We start from the raw sequence: 22,991 nt of genomic DNA on the forward strand, positions 1-22,991 counted from the left end.
TTGATTTTTGGGGGTTAATTTTATACCCTGCTGCTTTGCCAAAGTTTTGAATCAGCTTGAGTAATTTGGGAGTGGAGTCTATGGGATTCTTTAAATACAAGATTGTTTGGCAGCTTTTAGCTCAGGGTGGTGCAAACAGTGTGACGGATCCTGACCAGTTATTATGACTCTGTGGTCAGAGTGGTCTGGTGTCCTGGCCTGGGTTTAGGCCCCTTGGCAGGTTCCTGCTATGTGAAACAGAGCAGTCTATAGTGTTCTGGGCCAGATCTGTGTCTGAAGTAGGCAGATTCCCACAAGTCATAGTGGGGTGGTTGTCCCAGTCCAAGTAATGGAATGGCATCTACTTCAAGTGGGGAAGGAAACAATGTTCCAGTGCCTGGACCTTGTTTGAACCCTGAAGGGGGCAAGGTTACTACTGCAGTGCCAAAGTTTTTTTCCATCTGACTCTCTGGACCAGAGGTGAACAATGGAGGGGTTGTGTTCCCACAGGCAATGTGGGGAAATTGTCCCCGCTGGCTTTTAGCAGGTCAGATTTTTTCCCACCTTTAGCAACGGCTGTGGGGAATGCAGGATCCCAGGGCCAAACTAATATTGGGTCTGGTGCTGCTGGCCATTGTATATTTCTGGCTCTGAGTCATGGTTGTGGCCTGGTGATCTTCTGCAAGCTGATGAAGTGGGAGAAAGTGCTCAGCCTCTTTGCCCTCTTTCAGTAATGCGTCCCTTTGGGGGAGGAAGAAGGAGTTCTGAGCATCTATGCCAAGCACTCTGGGTCACCACTAGTTCTGGTTTCCCATGGAAGGGGTTCCCCAGCAGGCTACTCAGGATTTTGGCACTCATTTTAAGCTGATCAGCAGTGTCCTTATGTGTTAGGTATAAATTCTTCATTCTTGTGATTTTCTATCTGTATATATATTCATTGTTGTCATTCTCTTGAAGGGAAACGTTTTAGGGCCCTAAATCAAAGAGAAATCGGTTGATTCCCTGTTTCTACTCTGCCATCTTTCTTCTGTCTAGTTTTGTTTCTTTTCTTTCTTTCTTTGTTTTGTTTTGTTTTTCTGGAGTTTGAACTTTAGGTCCTTCAGGTGCCATTTGAGCCACACTCAAATCTTCACTTGTGGTATGTTAAAAAATAAGATCTCCAATATATATGCTCAGACTTCCAGGATCCTGATCCTGTTAATTTCAGCTCAGAATTTCCTCAAGCTATCTTTTTGATCTCCACTTCTGTGGTATATAGGCATGAACCACCATAGCCACCTAACATTTTTTTCACTATCTCTGTTGGTTATCAGAAACAAAGATAGGTGTGTACATACCTACTTCGTTTATGTTAAAGTTGGGAAGGAAAAGATTATTCCCATTGTATAGATAGGTGAAACAAAGCACTTCGAACCATTTGTTTAACCAAAAATATGTATCTAAAAGAATCAGCATTGTAGTTTATGAACAAAAATGATTTCTTCTCTGAGACACATAAAACCTCCATTATTTTATACTAGAAAGAGAGTGATATACCAAGATTATTTATTACTGGACAAGTTAGTAGAGCTATGCTTATTCTATTTATTGGTTTGTGATTAAATTAATTGCCAAAAGGCATTAATCTAACAGTGCAAATGTAACTTGATTGCACCTACCTGTAAAATTTTTCAAGTTTTGATTATCAATGATTTAAGATTTGTAAGTGAAATTTTATTTTGAGGCATATTGAAAAATCCAAATGCACTTTTTTAAGTCATAAATTCAACTTAATCAGAGAAATGTGTTAGAGAAGTCATACACTATTACTTAATAATCATGGTTTTTTGAAATACAGACAGTGGTTGACTACTCATATCATACTTTTTTATACCATCTACTGTGAATGTTGAACTTTAAGACAGCTCATTTACAACACATTTCTAGTCATTTCTCTGCACAAAGAATAAAATGATCTTATGAAATACATAATTAGGGAAGTGATGCTGAATGAAAAATTGTGGGGCACATGACAAGGTTAAGCACAAATAGCTATAAACTTAATGAATTTTCTAGGCAGCAGCTTTCTTCCTATTATGACTATTAAAGAAAGATAAAATAAATATGGTTTGTGAGCTTGTATTCTTTCAAACTTTCTACAATTTTTGTCTGTAGTAGATAGATTTTTTTACGATTTTTAATGGGATATGCTTTTGTGTCAATTGTACCATAGTTGAATGCTCAAAAAAATAGGTTATATATGGTCATTTGTAATGTTATAATGACAAATTCTAGCTAGAACTAATGTTGGGTAAAGAATACTCTGAAGTCAGTTTGACATGTTTGAAAAAGTGCTTTCTTCCCTTCTTCTGTAGAAAATTTGGAGCAGAAACAAGTGAATTTGTATGTGTTCGTAGAAGAAGTAGGAAACATAATGAAACTCCACATGAAAGTATAATTTGCCCTTTAAAGTGGTTAGCTTTCAAACAGGCACACAAAGTTTTCAGCTTCTGAATCTGCTGTTTTCCTTCTTTGTTTCTCCTCACATTCCACAGTCTTTATTGATGCTGTTCTACAGAGAGGAAGCCTTGCCACCTTCTTCATCTCTGATTTTCTGTGCTGTGTTTTTTATACAGTAAAGACAGGTGCTGTGTTAACCTTACCATACCAACAATCAGAACACCACCTCCTAGAGTCAGTGAAGGCCAAAATAAACAATGGAAGATAACCATTTGGTCATACTTTTTTGTAAGAATGACATCTTTAGATTGGTTGTCTGGACTGTAGAAACATGAAAAAGGGGTCCCATTTTTGTTATCAAAGAATTCCTTTATGTCCAGAGCACTGTTGAGCAAATCTATTCCATCTTGATGGCACTTAGGTGTATAGAAGCACTAGAAATGGGAAGAAGAAAAGATAAGAGCTCTGTCACCAATATGGAATTGTTAATATTTTTAATTCTGTGATTGCTTCAGGCTAAAGTTATGAGTAAAGTTTTCCAATATTATAAGGCAGTACAAAAAATTACATAGCTCATAGGCAGGGCTGGCAGAAGGGCATAGAATGAAATGGTCATTTCCAGGTACTAAGCCAAAGCTTGAGGTTTGGTACTATATTTATTAGGTTCTTGGAGCACTGTGTTAAGGGGCTATGTTTGGAAACTTAGAAATGAATGCATTCCAAATCAAAAATAGAAAACATATTGACTAGTTCTTAAATAACCCAAATTGGAGCTGGGACTGTTTCTTAGTGATAGAGTGCTTGCCTAGTATGCATGAGGCCCACACATAAAACTCACATATATTTTTTAAAGTACATCAACGTATAGTGTGTCCTCTGGTGCAAATTTTATGCTTACAGATAAATACAAGTTAAAGAATATTAATCAGAACTTGGGAACTTCTTCTTAGGCTGGTTTTCTACCACCTAAACGACAACTCTAGTCCTTTACACCTAAGTACACTGGACTACATTCTTCCTATTTAAGTATCAGAGTAACCAGATTTTTGTTGATTTATTTGAGGTCTCCATACTTCTAATCAGGCTGAATAATCAATACCTACCTTCTGAATAACTAGGATTATGGTCATGAGCCACTACCCTGGCTTAAGTGTTTACTTTTGTAGTAAGAATTGCTCATTAATTTGAGGTAGAATGATACATTGTAACTTTTTTGAGGTCTTGGGAGGAGTTTAAACTCAGAGTCTCATAGTCACTGAATTTTTGTCTACCATTTGATCCATATCTCCATTCCAGCTTTTTCCTGGTTATTTTGGAGATGAAGTCTCATGCATTTTTCTGCCTGAACTGACTTCAAAATACAATGTTCTGAATTTCATTGTTTTAATATTGTTGCTACAACAGAGATTAAAAAGTTCAAAATGGAAGCTGCATACTAATGACTATTGTCTGAGTCCAAGTGGTAAGGCTGGCATAATACTTCTTTTTGTGTATGCCATTTCTCCGAGAATGCTTTTAGCTTCATTTCTCCTGGTTGGAAAGCAATAAAAATGTTAACTACAGGCTGAGTATGAAGGTTCACCAGTTGGATAACTAGACAGAAAAATAGATAGACAGCTAGAGATCCATAGATTAGATCACTAGGATAAATGGCTCTGATATATGCACCTTGCTTTGTTCAGTTTGCCATAGAAGAATTACAGTATCAAGAATGTTCTAGGTGAACTTTCTATTACCTTGGAGTTTATCTTGACAGCTTCTTCATTATAATGTAGGAAAGCTTTCTGACCTGAATGGGTGAGATTCACAAACACCTGAAGACATGGGTACTTCCCCTGCCCATGGCAGTCCACTCCACAAGTAAAGGCACAGTCTAGCCAGTCATCCATGATATGTGTGTAGATGGAAGTACAATTCACTTCTTCTCTCTAGTGCTTCAATATAAAAAAATATTCTCTATAAGTGAGGATGTGAAAATATCTAGTAGAAAATTTAATTATGAATTCTGAGGTCTTGTTCAGTTCAAGATATTAATGTAGAGACATTATTAATGAAGTCACATAATTATCAGGGAGTATGGAGGACATATAGATGGAATAAACAGCAGCATACTGCCAAGTTCTATCTGTTAATGCTGACATATTTCTTACTTTATCAATTCTATGACTCCCTTAGATGGATATTTTCCCCCCTTAAAAATCACCAGTCTTAAGTTTGTTTGAAGAGTCTTCAGTCTGGTAAATATAGATTCCAGGGCTTCACTTCAAGAAATTTTGCCTCAGGACTTAGTTGAAGCCCAGGACCCTGTACATTTAATATATAAGATGAAGTATTTGATGGTACAATCTATAAGCAATGTGACCCTAAACACCATCCCACCAAGTTCCATGCTGGGGAATACATTCTATCATCTCAAGATGCAACCATGGGCTTTTCCTGATAAAAACATGCCTTTGGAATGAATAACTGACTATGGAAGTTCTGACAACAAGATATATTCTGATTCCAAAGGGTAAAATGTGAACTGATAAGAAATGCCTGTTCACTTTGCTTTTGCTATCAATTCTTTAAAGTCAAGAACTACATTTCAGTTGTCTTTATTTGAAGTGTAAGGCACAGTGTATTTCACTGTGTTTTGAAATTCTCTGTATTATGCTGAAATAAATTTTAATTGCAAAACATTCTTTAGCAATTGCATATATAATGTACTAGGTACAAAGTTTCTGCCATGAAAACCTTTTGATCTATTGACAAAGGACCTACATGTTTGAAATCATTTGATGGGATGATATAAACAAGGCTGAGAGGAGATGATACAAGTGCCTCACTCTCCTATCTACATAGATTTCTATGCTTATTTCATCTTGTCTTAAACAAGAAGTTGGACTGGCAAGCTTTACAGACAAAATGCTTGAAAAGCATCATTTGTCTAGATTTATACTATACCTCAGTATTATCAACTATACTAATTGCTTCTCTTTGTTAGTATAATTTATTTGAGATACACTATATTCATAAAGTTCTGGCTTTTTTCATGTATATACTAATTTAAAGTATGCATCTTGAAATGATATTTTATATTTACCTGCTTATCTGTGAGAAGTTAAATTCTCTAAATCTGGACCAAGTACAAAACTGACTATAACCTGAGTCTTCCTCAGACTTAAGAAATAGCTAGAGTGTAGAATATGATATTCTGACCTGTGTGCAAGGGCCAGGCAGAGCCTTCCCTCTGAGCATGTCACTCTGATAGAATTGTGTGATTTGCCTACAGCAGTGACAAATCCATTATTTGGCTGGAGGATGAGAGATTGAGAGCTTGAGGATTTGTCTGAGCTACTCAAGCCTTTTTTCCTTTCTTTTAGGTTGAACCCAGGTTTTTATACTTGCTAAACAAATGTTCTACCACTTTTTAATTTTGCCCAGTCTGTTCTTAGGTCTTTACCTTCCCACTTCTACTTCCCAAGTAGAATTATAGATGTGTGTCATCACAAAGCCTTGTTAACTATCATCTTTTGTGGAGAAAAGTTACTCTGAGATGGCACAAGATGATAAGGCAGGGTAGAGGTGAGACCTCAAATTAGTACTCCAGCATTTAATTTTGAAGAATTTTCCAGAAAGGCTTAGGTAAGTACAAACAGCAGCTTGATTCTGGCTTGCAGCAAGATTATTCTCAAAACATCTCCCAAATATATATTAAAGAAAATCTCACCTTCCCTGTGGCTATCATTGTGTTCACTCAAAAATAAGTTGAGAGATTTTAAAAATGGGTACTAGAATAAAGAAATGAAACTTAGAATGAATTCTAGAGTGAGATAAAAAAATTTAACATGAAGCACCTCTTATAATTAGTAGTGCTAAGCAGCCAAAGAAATGAAGAAAATACAGCCAGAGGTAGGCACTATGGTTTACCTCTCTAATCTTAGTCAGGAAGCTGAGATGTGAGGATTGCAATGTGAAGTGAGCATGGGCAGGAAAAGTTTGAAACATGTCCAATTCACCCAGAAAATGTGTGTGGCTCAAGTGCTAGAGTGCCAGTGAGAAAAAAAAACAAAAAACAAAAAACCAGCAAGAATGTAAAGTTCTGAGCTTAAGCCTCAGTACTGGCACAAAAACAAGGAAAAGGGAAGTAAAGGAAGGAAGGAGAGAGAGACAGAGAAACAGAAACAGGAAGGAGGGAAAGAAGAAATGAATGAAGGAAATAGAAAATGAAAGGATGAAATAAAGGAAGAAAGAAAAAAGGAAGGTAGGAAGGAAGGAAAAAAATAAAAAATAAAGCACAGCATTCAGACAGGCAAATAGAGATAAATTGGGCACGAGCAAAACAAATTATCTTAGTCCTAATATCAGAGAAAAACTTCCATATAATGGTGTTCTACCACTATCTGCTGTGGTTGGTGATCTCTGCTTTTTCCTCCAAACATTGATAACTAATGAACAGTAAGAGATAAATACAAAAATAAGCTATTCATTTCCTTTGGTTTCTTCTCATTCTTCCTGGGTGTTGGTTACTTTTTACATGTCAGGTGTGAAAGCATCACTTGCTTTTATATGTATTTAATATGCAAAGCTAGTAAAGGAAAAAGAAGCTGTATTTATTGAGGAACTACTATGTGTGAGGTAGACATTTTCAAATTTAAAAACTTGTATTGTGCTTGCATAGAACATTTAACATTTTCCTGAGAAGTCAAGATTTTAATAGAATTTGTGACCTGAGCAGGTATCTGGCTTTGTTGATCATATGTTAAGGTATATGGGAAGAGGCATAAAGGACTAGACTTTAAGAAACCAGAGCTAGGCTCCTCACCCTTTGCCATTGTATCTGATTGTGATCCAGTTAGAAACTGGATCTTTGATCTATGTCTTTTACCTGAGCATAAAAGGCTTCAAAGTAGTTGTTCCAAGCAAGAAGAACATTAGGACTGAGAAGCCCATCATAGCAAACCCCAGTAGCATGGCTCTGTCCTCTCCAGCATTAGATGGAAGCTTCTTGTACTTGTCTTCTTGTACATCACTGTAGTCTCTGTAGCTCTTTCTCCCTGAGGTAGAAAAAGCTGTCCTTTGGGGAAAGAGAAGATATTTCAATAAGGTCATAATAAGGTGGCAATATTTACCAACATAGATATAGAGGGTAATCCTCTTTTTGGTCTACCTGTGGGTAGTGAGCAGGTTCAGTGTGACACAACTGGATTCCCACCTTCAGCTTATTTTAACTAAGCTAAAATGATGTGGTATCAAATATCTTTATACATATTGTAATTACTAAGGAATATCATATCTGGTAGAAATGTTTAGATATCAAGTTAGTCAATGACCAAAAAATTATCTATATTTAACTTTCATTTCTTTTATGTAAATGAGTGTGATCAATGCATTTATTTTTCAAAAATACTGTGCCTGTTTCTAAAATAATTTTATGTTCTCTTATAAATCGTGTTCTTAAAGCCTTACTAGAAAAGTTTGCATTTAGAATTGGCAGCATCCTGAAATAGGTCAATTATCTCCTTTCAATAATTCACTGGTGGGCAAGGCAGCATTGCCTGCCTGGGCACTGTGTCCACAGTGCAGTCTACTCAAGAGTTATGAAGGATTGGAGATCAGGAGAAAAATGAGAGGAGTAGCTGGGTGCTAACTGAGCTCTCTCGAAGAAGTAAGTTTTAGTGTTTCAGTGAAAAATAAAAGGCTACAGTGTCACACCAAGTGTCCCATCATCATACATAGAGTTTGGCCAGAGAGGAAAAATTCAGGCAACCTGTTTAAGGACACAGATTTGAGCACATGTTGGTAACTGCAGTGGTGGCAGTGGTGGTGGCTATGGCTGCCACCATAGCACCAGACAGAGCCTGACATAGGCTCCAGAGATTGAAAGTGGCTTCTATGTACCGCCAGCATGAACTGACAAGGAGTGGAAATCTTTATCGTGCTGACCACAGATGAAAGCAGATTGCAGATATCTTGAATACCAAGGGAAAGGCATGAGTAGCCACAAAACAGCATTTGGAATGTAGTTCCCCACCACTGGAGAAGAATGCCATCTTTGATACTGGCAAAGACCAGGCAAGAGCAGCTAGCAGATAACTCAGGCCTTAGAAGTAGACACTGCCAAGCCATTTTTCAACAGGTCAAAGGATCCTGAGCAGTGGAGCTCAGCTCCACCAGGGGATAGTTGCGCTTCTTAGGTCAGGGAACCCTCACCTGACTTTCTTGATCAGGTAAACAGAGCCAGAGATGGCCCTGCCCCTCTGCAGCATGGGAAGCTCTCCTGATTGCAGGAGGTTAAAAAAAATTGAAACTAGATACAGTGTAAAATCTGAAAGTGGCTCCAGGGTGGGCCACAAGAGTATCTCAGGACCTAGCCCCTCAGGGAAAAGCTACTGATTCCAGACAGGCCACAAGCTCACCCACATTCAAGCTCTTTCGCAGTGACTCTAAGCTACAGAAAATAGCCACCTCCCTCCTATGTGACACACAAAGCAGGTCACCCTTCCACTGAATTACTCTGGGAGAAGGTTCAAAAAGACCCCGTGCCTGTAAGGCAGAACTTCTTTCTGCCTGCTCAAACCAATTTGAGAGAAAAACTAGCCACAGGAAAACCAAATACCACAAGTAAATCAGAGGCTCCAGCAAGAGACTGTATACAGACACGGGGTGATACAAGATCCCCAAAATAAATCAAATAATTATTTTTCTACTTGATTTTTAAAAAATTTTTCTACTTTGTTCATTAGTTTTATTTTGCTTTTTCTTTTCCATCTTGTGATGTTTCTTTTTTCACTTTAGTTAATTGCTGTTCTATTCATCTCCAGATATGTACACGTCTTTGTTTATTAGGCCTCATCCTTCATTGTGTGCATAATTAATTCAGACATTGATTACTTAATTTGCAATTTTTCAACCTTAGTTCCTTTAAACGTTGTATTATTTATTTATACTTACATAATTTTTATGTTTTTATTTTCATTTTTATTTCTTTATTTCTCCTTTTTTCTCCCTTTTCCTTTCTCTGAATTTAGGTCTTGGTTATCTTCCCTCTCTTCTTTTCCCTCCCTACATTCCTCTAATCTTATTTTCTCCTCACAATTCTCCTTTATCTCTTAATTTCTGGTCTCCTGCCTTTTTTGATTTTCTTGGTGCATTGATCCCTCATTGAAGGTTTTTGAGCTAAACTGTATCTGTACTCACTTTGAGTATCAAAAATATCTGTGCAACTACAGTGTTCTAGGTTGGTGCTTGCCTTAAAATAGTGTTCTAGCATGGAATTCATTTTGCTTTCACACCCAAATGGGAAGAACAAGCTGTAGAAACACAAGAAAAGTGGCAAGTCGAAGAACTTCAACTCCCACTCAAGATAAACAGGCAACAGAGCAGTTATTGAATAATCCAGAGAAGAGTTTTCAAAATGCTCTACAAACCCTACTGGTAAACATGCTGAATGAAAAGATTGAAAGCCTGCAAAGGGCTCTGAATATGATAGGGCAAGGCAGGAGGATAACCAATGATTAGTAAGAGAAATACATGGAATCCACAAACAGAAAGCTGGAGGACTTCATGGAATCCACAAATAGAATGCTGAATGAATTCCAACAGAAGGAAAGGGAGTCCAATGAAATTATAACCAGTCAAGTAAGGGATTTGAGAATGAACACTGAAAACAAAATCAAGGAGGTAAAGAAATAAATACAAGATCTAACACAAAACTTCAAAAAGAAATTGAACGAATTATATTTGACCAATTAGGAGGAAAGGAAAGAAAAAACAGAGTAGAAAGATTTTGACAGTAGGTTTGAATATGCAGAAGATTGAATCTCTGCACTGGAAGATAGCCTAGGCATTATAGAGAAAGAAAATAGAAGTATTCAAAACAAATCCAAGAAATATGCTAGACAGATAAAAGACACAATTAGAATTCTGGTCTAATTTAATGGTAATAGGTGTAGAGGAAGGCCCAGAGACAGAAACTAAAGGGCTAAAAAATTTATTTAACAGAATCCTTGCAGAGAACTTTCCAAACATCCAAAAAATAGGCTAATTCAGATTCAAGAAGCTTTTAGAACTACAAATGGACCAGACCAGAACAGGACATCCCACCATCACATTATAATCTGCACAGGATCCATAGAGGCCAACAAAAGGATCCTTAAAGCTGTCAGGGAGAAATATCAATCACCTATAAAGGAAAACCAATTAGAATAACTAGAAATTTCTCAGCAAAGACTACAAAAGTAAGAAGAACCTGGAATGATGTATGCCATGCCCTAAAAAACAAACACCTATCAACCAAGAATAGTGTACCCAGCTAAATTCTCCTTCATAACAGAGAGACAAAGAAACATTCCACAGCAAAGAAAAATGGAAACAATATATCTTTACCAAACCAGCATTACAAAAGATACTTAAAGATGTCCTACACATAGGAAACCAACAAGAGCACAATAAAGGCAGAGAAATGCCCCACACACAGAGAATCAGATAATCATAGTAAGAACCCAGTAAGTACAGCCCCTAAGAAGCTGGATAACGTGGCAGGAATTTCCAAAAACCTCTCAATCCTAACTCTCAATATTAATGGATTTAACTCTCCAATTAAGCTACAGTCTAGCTGGATCAAAAAGCAAGATTCATCTATCTGCTGCCTTCAAGAGACACACCTTGGCTACAAAAACAAACATATTCTGAGCATGAAAGGCTGGAACAAATTCTACCAAGATAATGGCCCCCATAAACAGGTGGGAATTGTAATCCTAATACCAGAAAAAATAGACTTAAAGTACAATTAGTGAGAAGTAATAAAGAAGGACATTACATACTAATAAAGGGATCTCTCAGACAGGAAGATATAACAATTCTGAATATTCACCAAATACAACCCAAATTTATCCAAGAAACACTACTTTCCCTAAAACTACGCATAGATCCAAAGATATTAATTGTTAGGGACTTTAACACACCACTCTCCCTGATGGATAGACCAGCAAAAACTCAATAGGGCAACTTCAGATCTAAACAACTGCATAGACCAACTAGACTTAACAGATATCTACATAGTATTTCATTCAGCAGCATCAGAATACACATTCTTCTTAGCAGCACATGGTACATTCTCCAAATTAGACCACATTTTAGGCCACAAGCAAATCTGTTGAAATACAGAAACATTGAGCTTATACCCTGCGTTCTTTCTCAGACTACAAGGGAATAAAATTGGAATTCAACACCATATGTCACCAAAGAAAGTCCTGTAACACATGGAGGTTGAACAACACACTGTCAAACCACCAGTGTGTCATGGAAGAGATTAGAAAGGAAATTCATATATTCATGATATTCAACAAAAATGACATACAAATGATCAGTTCCTCAGGAGCACAGCAAAGGCAGTGCTCAGGAAAATTTATAGCTCTGAGTTCCTACATTCACAAATGGGAGCAGTCTCAAACCGACAATTTAATGATGCACCTGAAGCTCCTTGAAAAAGAGCAATAAGCCATACCCCAACTCAATAGATGGAAACAATTAAAATTAAATCAGAGTTAAATGAATTAAGAGTCCAAAAAAAACCATACAAAGAATCAACAAAAAATTTAATAAAGTTGACAGTCCCTTAGCAAATCTTACCAAAAAAGAAGAAAATACACCCAAATAAGCAAAATCAGAGATGAGAATGGCACCATCACCACAGAAACAACTGATTCAGAACATTATAAGAGAATACGTCTCAAGCCTTGTGCTAACAAATTTGAGAATCTGGAAGAAAAGAAAGAATTTCTAGAAAATATTGATATACCTAAACTAAACCAAGAAGATTTAAACCAACTAAACAGATCCATATCAAACATTGAATGAGAAACAGAATAGGAGACCTTGCATCCAAGAAAAGCCCAGGACCAGATTATTCACAGCTCAATTCTACAAGGTCTTTGAAGCAGAGCTCAACTGATACTACTCCAACTCTTCAATTGAATGTAAAGTGAAAGTTCATTACCAAACTCTTTATATGAGGCCAGCATTCCCCTCATCCCAAAACCAGACAGGAAGTCATCAAAGAAAGACAAGTATAGACCCATTTCTTTGATGAACATCAATGCAAAATTTTCAACACAATTTTGGTCAAACAAAGTCAAGAATTCATCAAAAAATCATACAGTATGACCAAACAGGATTCATTTCAGGGTTGCAAAGCTGGTTCAATATATGTGAGTGAATTAATGTCATTTATCACATCAAAAAGAGCAAGTATAAAAACACATGATCATCTCAATAGATGCAGAAAAACCATTAGACAAGAACCACCACCCCTTTATGATGAAAGCTCTGGAGAAACTAGGAATCCATGGAATATTCCTCAATATAGTAGAAGCTGTTTATGACAAACATACAGCTAGCATTATACTTAATGGTGAAAAGCTAAAGCCATTTCCTCTAAAATCAGGAATGTGAAAAGGATGTCTGTTCTCTCCACTACTCTTCAACTTAGTATTAGAATGCCTAGCTAGAGCAATAAAGCAAGATACAAACATAAAGGAGATTCAAATAGGAAATTTTGAAGCAAAACTCTTCCTCTTTGCTAATGACCTGATCTTTTATTTAAAGAACCCAATGGACTCCACTCCCAAGTTACTCAAGCTGATCCAAAACTTTGGCAAGATATCAGTGTATAAAATCAACCCTCACAAACCAATGGCTTTTCTGTATACCACTAATGAAATGAGCATGGCTGAAATCAAGAAAGAAATTCCTTTTGTAATATCTCCCCCCCAAAATAAAATACCTAGAAATTAACCAAAGAAGTAAAGGACTTCTATGATGAAAACTTTTAAAACCTGAAAAAGGAAAGTAAAGCATAACTAAGGAAGTGAAAAACCTCCCATGCTCTTGGATTGGATGGAAATGGCAATATTGCCAAAGATTATCTACAAATTCAATGCAATACCCATCAATATCCCAACCTCTTTCTTTAATGAGATAAAAGAAACAATCCAGAATTTCATATGGAACAATAAAAGATCCAGAATAGCAAAAACAAACTTTAGCAGAAATGACAGTGATGGAGGAATGTCAATACCAAACTTCAAACTCTATTACAAAGTCATAGTCATCAAAACAGCATGGTACTGGCACAAGAAAAAATCTGAGGATCATTGGAATAGAATTGTAGACCAAGAAATGCACTCACATACCTATATTCGCCTAATCTTCCATAAGGCAGCCAAAAAAATTGGGTGACAGAAAGCCTCTTCAGTAAATGGTGCTGGCAAAATTGGTTAAACATTTGTTGGAAACCAAATTTAGATCCTCATATATCACCCTGCACAAGAATCAACTCCAGATGGATCAAAGACCTCGAAGTCAAAGCCGATACCCTGAAAACATTACAGGAAGGAATAGGAGAAACTCTAGGGCTCCTTGGCACAAGCCAAAATTTTCTTAATAAAGACCCAGAAACACAACAAATCAAAGAAAGGTTGGACAAATGAGATTGCATGAAACTTGAGAGCTTCTGAATGGCAAAGAACATAGCTGGCAAGATAAAAAGAAATCCCACTAATAGGGAGAAATACAACAGACAAGGGCCTCATATCTAAATACTTAGACTCAAAAAATTAAATTCCCCAAAAACAAATCCTCAAAGAAACAACTGTACCATTAGTAAATGGGCTAAAGACTTAAAGAGAGATTTCTCTGAAGTAAAAATGACAATGTCCAATAGATATATAAAGAAATTCTCAACTTATTTGACCATGAAAGAAAATGAAAATCAAAATAACATTGAGATTCCACCTCACCCCAGTTAGAATGGCTATAATCAAGAAATCTAATAACAACTCATGCTGGAAAGGATGTGGCCAAACGGGAACCCTACTGCATTGTTGGTGGGAGTGTAAACTTGTTCAACCACTTGGAAAGAAGTATGGAGGTTCCTCAAAAGACTACACATAGAGCTCCCCTATGACCCAGCAATACTACTTCTAGGCATTTACTTACCCAAATGATCACAAACAAGGCCACACTAAAGCTACCAGTGGTATTTTATTTTAAGACACTCTATGAAATTGTAAGTCATATGGCTCTAAGACAGAAACTAGTGCTCCATCAAGTTGTTTTAAAAATCCTTCAAAAATTTGAATCTAAGCAAATAAAACCTTGTCAAGGAAATTACCACATTCCCCTCTCCCCCAAAATCACATAGCATGCTTTATTATATGCCCTTGTCCTTTCCTCTCTTTACTCTCCTGTATTATCTCAGGACGGTGAAGAGAGGGAAGGGAAGAGTATGTTGGTTTGGTCTATGTCATCCTAGTGGCCTTCATGGGAAATTCCTGACCTAGAAGGATGACATCACTGCATGGTTAATACTACCTTGACAACCCGATTTGAGCAATTGTAGGCTTCATTTGATACCTTACTCATCCTCTAACATACCATTCTAGACAATGGAACAGAAAACATTAGTAAAATTTGATCCAGGTCTTTTAATCATTTATCAACAGAATTGATGCACTGATCAAAGACATTTAGTTTGAATATAAGGATTGCATATTTACAACACCCCATATCCTGTATATTTCTTTGTATTCAGAGACTGGACTGCAACTATTTTGTATTATAAAGTATCCTAGAAGCTCATTGTAAATTTTCTTTGGAATCTAAGAGTGAAGAGACTTAAAATAAAGTGTATATATTTCTAATATATTCATCAAGTATAGCTGATTACAATAGTACTTTCTGGTCTAATTCAGGATTACAGTCTGAAGTCAGTCAGGGAATAATTATGAAGCCCTATCTCAAACAGTGGCCCGTATCTATCATCATAGTTGTAGGAGAAGCTAATATCAAGAAAAGTGCAGTTCTGGGGCAGCCCAAGAAGAAAAATTTGAGAGACTATTTCATGGAAAAGAAACTGGGGATGGTGCCTTACATCTGTCATTTGAGCTATGACAATGAGTTAACAATAGGCAGATAGCCATTCAGATGTATGTCTGGAAATAAGCAAGACCTTATATCAAAATAGTGAGTACAAAAATGGGCTGGAGTTGTAGTTCAACTGAGCCTGAGTCAGCTGACCCATACATCAAACAACAAATTCCATGCATGTATATGTGTATTAATATATTATAAAAATAATAAGCTTCTGTTTTAATAATATATAGTAGATAGACTCCACACTCTTACTGTTAAAAAGATCCTGGTTACATCTTAAAAATAAAGAGTAGACAAAATTGATATGAAAAATTTATGTAAAAATGTGTCTCCTAAGCTAGGAATGGTAGTGCATGGCTATAATACTCATATTTGGCAAGAGGATAACAAGTTTGAGGCCAGTCTGAGTTACTGAGTAAGATAGTATCTGAAAAAGAAGAAAACCCAAAGCAAAACAAAACAAGAAATGTGATAGAAGAAGGAAGCCAAAGAGGGAAGTGGACAGAAAACTTTATTTGCAGAACTAGGTGAACTTCAGCCCTAATCTGTCCTTTTCTTGCTTTTGTAGCTGTGTAATGTCTGTTGATGTATCTGGGAGTGAAATAATTTTTATTTTTTTTGTCAGATGAGACCTAGAATCTGCAACTGGGGTCCTTGTAAGTTTTGAAATTTCATTTTCTCTTTAAAATATTGTTTTTGAATAATATTCTTTTAGAATTCTAAGTAAATACTACATTAGCCACTTTAGACATATCTTTCCATTAAAAAAATCTGCCTGTGAGTCAAGGTTCTGTGACGAACACCTGTAATCCTAGCTGAGATCTCAGGTTGTTGATCTCAGGTGGTTGGGAGCTAGCCAAGGCAGAAAAGCCTGAGAGACTCTTGTCTCCAATTAACCAACAAAATGCCAGAAGTGGAGCTGTTGTTCAAGTGATAGAGTGCTAGCCTTGAGTTCAGGAACAGTGCCCAGATTCTGAGTTCAAACCCTATTACCAGCACACACCAAAAAACTATCTGTATTACACTTTGGTTATTTTTCACACCCAGCACTGTGTACTAATTATTTGTTCCAAAGTATACAATTATTAACAATATGCACAAAAATTTTACTTTCAACTACTTTACTTTTTATTTCCAGAAAGTCTACTTGATTGTTATTAATATTAGTCTGATTCGTATTTTAGAATGTCTAATATTTTGATATTTCACAATCAATCCTTTAATTCTTTAAATATCATGAATGCATATTTTATATTGTTTCCAAATACATTAAATTTATGGATCTGATTTTGAGTCCAACTTTTTGTACTCAACGGCCTTTGCTTTATTATACATATTATGATTTTTCAATATAACCATAGTTTGTGTATCCTTTGGAAGCCTAGCTTGGAGATTTATATTTGCTTCTATCAGGTGGCATTAAGGGACCATCTACTTGAGACTCCTCTCTAAACAAAATAAAACAAAACAAAAACTCTTTTTGATTGAAATTTTTGGATTACCTAGTTTGTGTGAATTAAAGGTACGAAAAACTCTTCTGGGTATGATGGGACTTGTCTGTAGTTCCAGCACTAAGGCTGTTGAGGTAGGATTGTGAATTAATGCCAGTGTGGATTACATAGTGAAAACAAATGAACATCCTGGCACTGATAACTCATCCCTTTAATCCTATCTACTCAGGGGATGGTAGTTCCAGGCGAGCTCAAGTAGAAAAGTCAGAGACACTCAATCTAAAAAATAATAAAGAAAAAGCAGACTTGGAGTAACCAATGCTGGATGTAAAAAATAACTGAAGTATAACATAGATAGATTTTTTTATGTATGTGCCAATAATGGAGCTTAATCTCAGAATGTGGACACTGTTCCTGAGCTTTTTGGCTAAAGGCTAGCATTCTACCACTTGAGCTACAGCTCTAGTTCTGAGAGTTTTGATCATTAGTTTGAAACAAGAGTCTCTCAGGCTTTCCTTCACAGTCTAGAATTGGGAGGAAGAGAATAGGGAGGGGTGAGTGGGAGATAATGATGAATGAGGTAACAATGATTAAAAACAAATGTACTAATTATCTTACTTATGTAACTGTAACTTCCTGCTCATCACCTTTTGAAAATAAGAATGATTCCATACCTAGATACATCAACAAACATTATGCAGCTACAAAGACAATAAAAGGACAGATTAGGGACATGTATAGGTATGGGGCATTTGTTTGTAATCCTAAATACTTAGGTGACATAAGTGTAAGGGTCATGGTGCAAAGCCAGCCCCAAACAAAAACACAGGACCATATCCAAAAACTAATGCAAAAATTTCTGGATGCATGGATGCAATGGTGGATCAGCTGCTTAGTCAGATCCTAGGTTCAGATCACAATACCAAAAAAGTGACAGTAAAAATAAAAAGATTAAAGGACTAATGAGCTGACAGCTTACTTTTCTAGAAAAGTAATAGAAACCAGAAGACAGCAATACTATGAATATGCTGACAGAAGTAACTACAGAATTCTATACCTAGAAAACAATTTCTCAAGCCTCATTACATAACAAAACATTTTTACAAATACACGCAAACCAAGTTTGGCCTCAATTGAGTCTAGAGAGGAAGATCAAGTATTTACCCTAAGCAGAAGGAAAATATTTGATGGAACCACTGAGATTTAAGCAGAATTAAGAGCAATATAGAAGTAAATAAAGAAGCAAAAATACTGACTTTATAAAGCATTAATAGGTATTAATGTTATAATGGGTTTTGAAGGTTAAAAGAAAAGTAAATTCCAAGAGTATATAAGTTAGAAATGGAACAGTGGTAATGTATTAGAAATGCCTGATATTTTGGGGAGAGGAGTAAAGAATTTGATTTTATATTATCAATTCAATCAATGCTACTTATTTAGTTTAGCCACTGAGTGCAGACAGGTGAAATAACTCCCAAACTTATAGAGAGAAAAAAGATGGAAGGGAAGAAAATTTAAAAAGAGAAAGAAAGAAAGAAAAGGAAGCCTTGCAATAGTGGCTCACACTTGTAATCCTGTCTACTCAGGAGGCTAAGATCTGAGGCTAATAGTTAGAAGCCAGCCTAGGCAGGAGACTCCATGAGTCTCTTATCTGCAATAAACTACTAAAAAAAGCCAGAAGTGGTGCTGTGGCTCAAGTGGTAGAGCGCTAGCCTTGAGCAAAAGAAGCTGAGGGACAGTGCCTAGGTCGAGAGTTCAAGCCCCAGGACAAGAAAAAAAAAAGGAAAAAAATTGCAAAAAGACAAATGGTAAGTATGAAATACTATGATAAAATGTTACTATATCAGCCTATCAGAAATTAAAATAAATCTAAGTATTTGGTAAATGCCTATTTATACTTTTCATAAGGTACATCTAAAACACAGCTAAGAAAGACAGACTGATTTAACAAGTTTTGTTAAGAGTAAAGACAACATAGCAACACTGGCTAATATTTTTTTTATTTGGTTGGTTGTGGGACCTGAACTCTGGGCCTCGGTGCTATTCCTCAGCTCTTCTGCTCAAGACTAGCGCTGTACCACTTCTGGCCTTTTCTGCTTATGAGGAATTGAAACCAGGGCCTCATGCATGTGAGGCAAGTACTCTACTACTGAGCCACTTTCCCAGCTCCACTGGTTAAATTTTAATTCAGCAAGACACAATTCTAAATCATATCTACCTAATCACAGTGCTTCATTGATTAAAAACTGTAAGGAAAAACAAACAATATTCACTATCAGATTATATTTTTACATTCAGTAATTGTCTCAACCCAACAAATCAGCACGGAAATACATCTGAACAAAGCAATTAGCCAGTATATCTAACTGATATGTACAGACCATCTTTTGTGGTATGCTGGTACCTATAGATATTTGTGCAACATTTATAAGACTTGACCACAATCTAAGGCATAAAGAAATCCTCAAAAAATAACAGGGTTTATGGATGCTACACACACACACACACACACACACACACACACACACACACACACACAGAGTGTGTCTTTATCTGTGTCTGTATAGGTATGTGTGTCTGTCTGCGTGTCAATAGTGGAGCTTAAACTAATGGTTTGGGTGCTGTCCCTTAACATTTTTGCTCAAAGTTGATGTTCTACCACTTGACCACACACTTCTGATGTTTTGGTGATTAATTAAAGTAAAAGTATCACAGCCTTTCTGACCCAGATTGGCTTTAGACCTTGATTCTCTGATTTCAGACTCCTCTGAGTAGTCAGGATTACAGGAGTAAGTTATCAGTGCCCAGGTGCATGAAACTTGAAACTATGAAAAGTGAGAGACTTCCCTCAAAATTACCCACACTTCTACCACTTAGGAGTAATTACGATTCACTTTCTGTGTTCTTCCTTTCTCTGTATTGTTTAGGAAGACACGATTGTATTGTACTGTATTGTATTGTTTAATGAACACACTAAAGTTTTATTTTATTTTTAAACTTTAATTTCTCACTTAATGCCACCTCATTAACAATTCTTTGTAACTTTTTCTGTTGACTACATGGTATTCCACCAATTGGATATGTCATAATTTCCTTAATCATGACGTATAGCTGAAAATTATAAGGTTGTCTCCGTAAATAGTCATGTAATTAGCACTATGGTATTTACAAGTACTTTTCATCCAAGGAAGAAGAGCCTCAGAGTACTTAAGAATGATTTAATTTACTCTCTAGTCAATGAGGAAAAGGAAGTAGACTTTTGCTTTGTTTTTCTTTTTGTTTGCTTGTTTTGGCTTGCAGTACATCTTCATTTGTAACCAATGTAGTGATGGTTACTCATAGAGAAGGCAGTATTCACTATTCGCTATTCACCCTGCCTTTTTTGCTGCACATAAGACTGATTTTCCCATGATGACACATTGCTACATGTACCTTCTGGTTCAGGGTAAAACAAACCCAGTTTAAAATAGCATATTTAGGTGTGTGCCAGCAGACAACAGAAGCCTCTTTCTCCAACACTGGAACTTGTGTGAGAAATGTTCCTTAGAAAAACACTGAAGCTCATCAAAATTACATAAATTATCTCATACTTAACTCTATATGTATATATAACTCTGAAGCATTGGGTTCATTGAATTAATATTTCTATGTGATTTGTTTTTGTTGCAGCAGAAACCATTAATTATTTTATACTTTTAACTTATCAATTAAAAATTAAAACTTCTTGGAAACTGCAAATGAGTTTGAATAGAGATACTTCATTTGCATAAAAACAACAATCTAATTGCACATTTCACAAGTGAAAATAAAACTATGGTCATTTTATTGAGTTGGACATAGCATGACTGCCTTTAGAGCCGGGTAGTTGTATAATGATTAGGGCATTAAAACTTGCTTGCTTTGGAAGTGGCTCTGTGGCTCAAGTGGTAGAGTGCTAGCCTTGAGCTGAAGAGTTAAAAGACAGAGCCCAGACCCAGAATTCAAGCCCCACAACTAACAAAAACAATAAAACAAAAAAATCTTGTTTGCTTTGATGTTTGTCATTTGATTTCTTGCTGTACAGGGATTCACATAAATTGCTCATAAAACATAGGTTCATTTCCAGGAGAGAAGAATGTCTTCTCTGTAGTCTATTACTTACTCTGTGAATTCACATCCCATTCAAATGCTTTCCTTCCTTCCTGAGTTCTGGCTCACAAACACCACAATTGTAACTGCAGGATAACATAAGTGGGTAAACACAATAACCATTACAATCTGCAAGGTGCCAATTCTCAGTTCCTAGCCACATTTGAACCACTGACAGATCATCTAAGTTTCTACATAATGTCCAGCCTTGACTGTGAACCTCTCACAAGAATATCCTGATGAACTTTTTTTTGTCAGTTCTGGGGCTTGAACTCAGGTCCTGGGCATTGTCCCTGAGCTTTTTAGCTCAAGGCTACATCCTATCCATTTTGAGCCATAGCTCTACTTCCAGTTTTCTGATAGTTAATTGGAGATAAAAGAGTCTCATAGACTTTGCTGCTGGAGCTGGGTTCTGTGATACTAAGATCTCAGTCCTGTGAGTAGCTAAGATTACAGACATGAGCCCAGTACCTAGCATGCTAATACACTTTCTTTTAGGAAGCTGTATTTAAAAAATATTTATTGTTATTGTAAAGGTAATGTACAGAGGGGTTCTGGTTACTTAAGTCTGATAAAGAGTGCATTTATTTTAGAAAAAATGTCACCCATTCCTTCGCTATCTCCCAGTTTACCTCCTGTTCCCCCCCCAACAAATTAAATAGTTCATTTTCAACATGGTGTCTAGTAAGAACCACCACTGCATTTGTTTGCCCTTTGTCCCTCTATTTCTGTGCCCCCTTGTCCTACAAAAGACAGATAAATGAACAAACAAAAACAAAAACTCTTGTTTCCACTTCCTGGACTTCATTTCAATAAATATTATTTTATAAGGTCAGACGCATGTAGCTATTATCCCTATGTGATTCTCTTCTAAGACTATCCTCTAAGCATTCACACACAGCTGATACTTTTAACATATCATATTTCAAATACTCTCTGACTCTTTTCTCCAATTTGGTCCTTAGTTCTGACTATTTCTCCACCCTTAACTCCAAGGCTGGTGTCAGGAATCTGTTTCATTAAATGTTGCAATACCTCTGTTTGCATTGCTTTTTGTAGTAGAATCTGTGCTTGGCAGAGAAATGCTGAAGATAATGTATTTACCTCCCACTTTAACAAGTAACAATAGGTAAATTTCACACAGAAAATATTAGAGCCTAGTTTAGAGAGGCAGTATTCACAGTATTGAAATAGCTTTGAGACACATAGGATTGATTTTCCCATCACGTCTGAGCTTGACACATTGCTACTGGTACCTTCTGGTTCAGCCCAAAGCAAAACTATTTTAGAAAGCTAATCTAGTTGTATCAGCAGAAGCCAGAAACTCTCTCTTCATCACTAAAACCTATGCAAGAAGTGTTCCATATAGTTTCATATGTAGTTTACTGCTATTCTAGGGCACATAGGGTTCACAGATAAAGAGGCAGAACAGGCTAAGGGACTTGCTCAGAATCATGCAGCTGATTAACTGGTAAAACTGGGATTAGAATGCAGGGCTATAACATTAAGGCTGACCAATGGGACCACATATCTGTGTGATTTCATCATTTTATTCATCCATTTCTTAAGTACCTAGTGTGGGATCCAGAGGTAAGTTTTAAAAAGAGATACAGCCTCTGAGAACTTGTTATCAAGAGGGGGAATATTCCTGTCTCATGATGTTAGTACTGCTGGGAATCCACCATGGTACTTTGGAGGCACAGCAGGTTGGAGAAGAATTCTAGTTCTAGGCTAGTCTGAGTTATATGGAAAGTCTTAACAACAAAAAGCACAAAGCCCACAACCAATTTTAAACTCATTATCCTTCCTCTTCTATATGCTCAGCAAGATGCCCATTAAAAGAATGTCGGATGTTGGTGATGACTTACCTTCCTTGGCACCTCCAGCTGCCTTGGAGTGTAATTTGAATGGGGATGCTGAAGGGTTGCATGACACCAAGAGGCTGGCAAAATAGGCAAGTGAATGGTAAGTGAATGGTAAAACTCAAGAACCAATGGAAGTGAAATCACACAGGGAACCTCCAGGCTACAGTGCAACAACAGCCATTAAAGGTACTGATACCTTTCAATGCTGCCA

General features: G+C 36.6%; 1 protein-coding gene across 1 annotated transcript; it reads right to left on the minus strand.

Annotated features, from left to right (window-relative positions):
• Positions 1–2,547: 2,547 nt before the first annotated feature.
• On the minus strand, positions 2,548–22,845 carry Kcnmb3 (potassium channel subfamily M regulatory beta subunit 3). Its single transcript, XM_013036562.1, has 5 exons — positions 22,784–22,845; positions 7,289–7,477; positions 5,306–5,312; positions 4,155–4,346; positions 2,548–2,852 (listed from the first exon to the last, which is right to left on the minus strand). Exons 1-5 carry the CDS (start codon positions 22,843–22,845, stop codon positions 2,559–2,561), a joined length of 744 nt encoding a protein of 247 aa, XP_012892016.1. The 3' UTR covers positions 2,548–2,558.
• Between the last annotated feature and the right edge of the window lie 146 nt (positions 22,846–22,991).

Source organism: Dipodomys ordii, unplaced genomic scaffold (genome assembly GCF_000151885.1).
Source record: "Dipodomys ordii isolate 6190 unplaced genomic scaffold, Dord_2.0 Scaffold300, whole genome shotgun sequence".
In the NCBI taxonomy this organism is placed as follows: domain Eukaryota; kingdom Metazoa; phylum Chordata; class Mammalia; order Rodentia; family Heteromyidae; genus Dipodomys; species Dipodomys ordii.

Bases quoted from the DNA above. Each gene is read 5' to 3' on its own strand.
- Kcnmb3 (XM_013036562.1), bottom strand. From the start codon at position 22,845: ATGCAACCCTTCAGCATCCCCATTCAAATTACACTCCAAGGCAGCTGG. The intron at 7,478-22,783 runs GTAAGTCATCAC...CTTTCCCCAAAG, and splicing joins AGCTGGAGGTGCCAAGGAAG to GACAGCTTTTTCTACCTCAG. The intron at 2,853-4,154 runs GTAATAGAAAGT...TCCCATTTCTAG, and splicing joins CTGTCAAGATAAACTCCAAG to TGCTTCTATACACCTAAGTG.